The sequence below is a fragment of the Portunus trituberculatus genome, chromosome 46, assembly GCF_017591435.1.
Source record: "Portunus trituberculatus isolate SZX2019 chromosome 46, ASM1759143v1, whole genome shotgun sequence".
In the NCBI taxonomy this organism is placed as follows: domain Eukaryota; kingdom Metazoa; phylum Arthropoda; class Malacostraca; order Decapoda; family Portunidae; genus Portunus; species Portunus trituberculatus.
This window is the reverse complement of record NC_059300.1, coordinates 29602735-29607734: the sequence shown is the minus strand read 5'-3', so window position 1 is coordinate 29607734 and position 5000 is coordinate 29602735. Positions and strand designations below refer to the sequence as shown.

The window sequence follows — 5000 nt, the reverse complement described above, 5'->3', positions numbered from 1 at the left end:
GAAAAGAGAAGGAGCAGGTGGGAGATAATAATGATTATAGCAACAATAACGATAATAATCACAATAATTGTAACAATGGTAATTACCAACTATAACGGTAACGATGATGATGATGATGATAATAATAATAATAATGATAATAATGATAATAATAATAATAATAATAATAATAATAATAATAATAATAATAATAATAATAATAATAATAATAATAATGATAATAATAATGATAATAACAATAATAGTAATAATAATAATAATAATAATGATAATAGTAATAATAATAATAATAATAATAATAATAATAATAATAATAATAATAATAATAATAATAATAATAATAATAATAATAATAATAATAGTAAGAATAAGAATAAGAATATTTGAGTACAAGAACATCAAGCATGATATGAGTCATATGACTGTGATATCCCCGAAGCGGAAAGGAATGGATAAATAAATAGAAAGAAAAGAAAAATAAAACAGACTACAATAGGAGGAAGAATATATATATATATATATATATATATATATATATATATATATATATATATATATATATATATATATATATATATATATATATATATATATATATATATATATATATATATATATATATATATATATATATATATATATATATATATATATATATATATATATATATATATATATATATATATATATATATATATATATATATATATATATATATATATATATATTGTGTGATAAAACACACTTGTCCCACTAATAAAAGGCAACATCACTCACTCAGCTTTGGCCTCCACTTCACTTACTAAGATATACCCAATCTCATACTATTACATAATCAGTTAATAAAAAAAAAAAAACTTTAATCGAGAAAGGAATGTTACAATAAATAATTTCACATGAGTAATATCGTGTGGTAATCAGGTCCCTTATAGAGTCACCATGAATTAGCGTTACGGAGGGCGATGAAATGACGGTGCATCAGTTAATCAAGGCCTTGTACCTGCACGTATGGCCGAGACACAGCGAGGAGGTTACACAGGTGCGGGGACCGTGTTCACCTGCCACTCACTCGCTCTCCGGGACAAACAGTGGGTGCCAGATTTCCGCGTGAGTGACAAGTGTAATTGAGAGGCGTGCCACTCAGCAGGATGGTCTAATAAGCGCCACACAACGCCATTCACTCATGTGCAAATTTGTGCTCATCGCCAAGGACGACAAGAAGAGGTCTATATAACGATGGCGGGTGTGCGGTTGATCACTAGCAGGTAAGCGGTAAGGCAAACCTTCTCGTCTACCTCCGGTCAGGTATACACTCCCAGCTCATCTGTACAGTCGCAGTAGAAAGTAATCTCATTCTCGTTCCTCTCGGATTTTTATGATCGACTGTTGTTTCTCTCTTATAATTCATGTAGAGTCGATTTTCAGCGATAATTTTGATTGTGATGCGATGAGATCACATTTTAGTCGCAATCCAAAAGTTGCCATATTTCGGTTAGCAAAGGCATGCCTCCGAGAGATTTATGATTATAAAGTTGTTTCTCTTTTGATAATTCACGTTGAGTTCATTTCTGGTGACAATTCGGAAAAATACTTTCGTGGTAAGATTACAGTTTCAATTGAACTCTAAAGATTGCAATAGTCTATTTTTCCTTCATGGCTGTACATGGCTACTCGACTATCAAAACAATATTAGTAGAGTTAAAATCTAGTCGATCTGTATTATATTTTTCCATAGCTTTAATCATATGGTGTCGTATATCTTTAGAAATGTTGTAATTTGCTTTGGATTTATATATCTTGCGAAAAGAAATAAGCAAATCGCTCTCTGGCACATTTTCAGGGGCATCATTTTTTTCTTTTTTTGAGTTCTCAAAAATGCTCTAAAAAAGAAAAATAATAAAAGATAATTGTGTATCTTCAGCGATATCGTAGTTCATTCTGGTTCATAAAACACCGGGAATGATGCAGAATGATTGTTTGCATAATTTACTTTCGTGTTTCAGAAACATTGAAATTTTTGCTTATGTAGATTTAGGATTTATAGGAAAAGATTCGACTGTAGTCATTCTAGGTTTAGGAATTAGTGGCGATGGCTTAGTGATCAGAGTTGTAACAAAGTGGTATCAGGGCTCTGAGTGTGAATATTGAAGGAAACTTGCCAAAGAACATCCATATGCTCCCTGTCACTCTTATCTTCGACGGTGGCTGCATGGGAAAGCTCTAGAGGGCGGCACGAGCTTCTAGAAATCTGAGCATGGACAATCACAGATATATATAGAACAACCAAATAAGCTTCTACAAATACAAGAAAGAGGTCGAGCGACTAAGCCTCCTGGAATAATAGGAAGAGGCCGACCACTAAGCATCGGCGCATACAAGAGATCAACCAACTGAGCATCCAGTAGTACAAGAAAGAGGTCAAGCAACTCTCCCTCCACAAACATAAGAGGTCAACCATTTAAGTCTTCAGATACTCGTAGATGCACCAGTATTGTCCATCAGTGCTATAAGCCAAGAACATAATAATAATAGAACAAAAAAGCCTGCTCTTAGACAAGGCGAAAGTCAACTGGCAGCAAAACAACAAGCGGCGATCCTGACAACACTAGACAGTGGACGTGGAGACAAGCAGTCAGTCCGTCAAGACAGATCTACACAATTAAAAGACAACGTAATCGAGGGCACTCTGCGAGCCAACTGACGGGAAGGCAGGTGTTGCACGTAGGTTCAAATCGAAATCTTGGAAGCAATCTCGAAGCACTCACACAATAAACGAGGAGACAACTTCACATTTAAGGACACAGGATAGAAGGAACTAACATGTGCATCATTCTTCGGAATCTGAAAACAATCTCGAATCATAATGAAAAGATTAACAATAATACCTTTAGGAATAAGAGGTTAAAACCTTTAGTAAGTAGCAGAGTAACAGTATCGGTCTCTGGATCTCGGAAACAATCTAGAATCACAATGAACAGGAAAACAGTGACATCATTAAATTTACAGAAGGAAACCATCAGGAATTAAAATGGATATTATTTTCTTACCGGGAAATGGTAATGTGCTTGGAATGAGTCTATTTTAAAGAGACACATTATACATTAAAGAGACACATTAGTACTTCGTGATGTCCCTGTTTGCTGGAGACTTGTCACACTTTCAGATCACTGCAGCACTTGTGGATACTTGCCTTGCAGCAGCGCCCCCTCACCTCACTCACAATGATGCACCTGCTGAAGTTCCTCTTCTGCCTCACGGTGAGTGGACTTTCTTATTAACATACCAGACACCTCTCTCTCACTCTCTCTCTTTAGCTACACATCACACTTGACCTCATCTTCAAGTAAAGCAACACGAAGAGGTTCCTATAGTCTAGACTCTAAAGTATCCCCTTTAGCCCATAAATTCCCGTGAAAAGCCTACATCGTGCAGAAAAAAAAAGATGTTTTGAATGAATATAATCCATAACGAACAGGTTTTCATGTCACCATTAGCTTCAATCTCTATCCGTTGCAGGTGGCGTGTGGAGCAGTGAGCCTGACGGAAGCGGCCGTTGACTGTTCGGGTGGCGATGGCTTCAAGTGTGAGAGTTGCTCCACCCTCGCCCTGTGTTCTGGAGGCAGCGTGGCCAGCACCTTCCCATGCCAGAGTGGCGAGGTGAGCTGCTTGTTGTTTATCAAGAACTAGAGTGCCTAACTTCCTTAGTCCGACCTCAGCAGTGAGGAAACTTCACACTAGCCTCGCCATTAGACAGTATTTGGTGTTGCAGCTGTGTGAAGAGGGCTCAAGTGGTACCGGCTCCTGCATGCTCGTCAGCGCATCGAGGACCCAGTGCCAGTGCAGCTCCTACCCCTCCTACGTGGTGGACTCTTATGACCCACAGAATTACCTGCTGTGCTTCTCCTCCACACTTCAAATCCCTCTCAGTTGCGCGCCAGGCGAAGAGTTTGACACGGTCACCAGCACTTGCGCAGCTGTTCCCACCACCTCCACTGTCACCACCACCGAAGTCACCACCACCACCGAGCCCACCGTCACGTGCACAGAGGTGAGTCTCCCTTCAGTTGTGAAGTGAGAGTGCCGCTAGTCTCACCTTCCCCACAGAATGCTTTCATTGTCGCCGTGTTGACACACACGGGCTGGCGGGCCACTGGTCTGCTTCATGAGTGCCCCGAGACTTAATGGTAGCGCGAGCACTGATCCCAGAGCAATGTTTTGTTGGTAAAGGCGCCTTCCTATGTCCACAGGACGGCATCTTCCCTCTGCTGCCCAGCTGCTCCGGCTACTACGGTTGCTACACTGTCGGGGGCTCGGTGGTGTCCACTGGCATCGTGTCCTGCAGTGAATCTACACCAGTCTTCAATCCCGACACCTTGGCCTGCGAGGCGAGCATCTCCGGGCCTGCAACACCAACCTGCGCCTCCGATGACATTGTCACGGCGGACACCGTGGAGTGCAACGCTTTCTATGTGTGCAACAGCGGCGCCACTGTGGGGGAGAAGATCTGCTGCGGCGAAGGCCAGGTGTTCAATCCCGCCACCGTTAACTGTGAGGCGGACACCGGTAGCGTCACCTGTCCCACTGTCAACCCCTGCTACACCGGTGAGATCGAGAAGAAATGCCTGCCTCCCACTTGTTGAAGAGACTTACTATAATGCAGCAAGTTTGTCTCCATTCCAACAGTATCTCTCCAACACACACCGTGGTACGAAGACTCCAACTTGCTGTGTGCGTCTTGCAACTAAATGTCACCCATTACTGGTGTGTAGCGAATCATGGAGTTGAATAAACGTTCCATAGCAGCTCGAATAGTTTTTTTTTTTCCCAGTGACCGTCAAATATTGACATCCACTACTTTACAAATGCAAGAGTAAGAGAGTTGATAACATAGTTATCCGAAGAGTAATTATTGGAACTGCTTAGCACTCCACCACTTATTGCAGCGCCCGCTACCTTTTCTCCACACAGCTGCATCACGAAGCTGTTTTTTGTGTTGGTAT

The 5000-nt window shown here is 40.4% G+C and overlaps 1 protein-coding gene across 2 annotated transcripts; it reads left to right on the top strand.

Annotated features, from left to right (window-relative positions):
• Positions 1-1221: 1221 nt before the first annotated feature.
• LOC123520147 lies at positions 1222-4809 on the top strand. 2 transcript variants are annotated; one of them, XM_045282092.1, is made up of 5 exons: positions 1222-1265; positions 3164-3257; positions 3517-3657; positions 3770-4048; positions 4248-4809. In XM_045282092.1, exons 1-5 carry the CDS (start codon positions 1237-1239, stop codon positions 4638-4640), a joined length of 936 nt encoding a protein of 311 aa, XP_045138027.1. In that variant the 5' UTR covers positions 1222-1236; the 3' UTR covers positions 4641-4809. The 2 variants fall into 2 exon arrangements, with proteins under 2 accessions (XP_045138027.1, XP_045138028.1); XM_045282093.1 differs by having other exon boundaries at positions 1244-1305.
• The last annotated feature ends 191 nt before the right edge of the window (positions 4810-5000 follow it).

Bases quoted from the DNA above. Each gene is read 5' to 3' on its own strand.
- LOC123520147 (XM_045282092.1), top strand. From the start codon at position 1,237: ATGGCGGGTGTGCGGTTGATCACTAGCAG. The intron at 3,658-3,769 runs GTGAGCTGCTTG...TTGGTGTTGCAG, and splicing joins TCCCATGCCAGAGTGGCGAG to CTGTGTGAAGAGGGCTCAAG. The intron at 4,049-4,247 runs GTGAGTCTCCCT...CTATGTCCACAG, and splicing joins CCACCGTCACGTGCACAGAG to GACGGCATCTTCCCTCTGCT.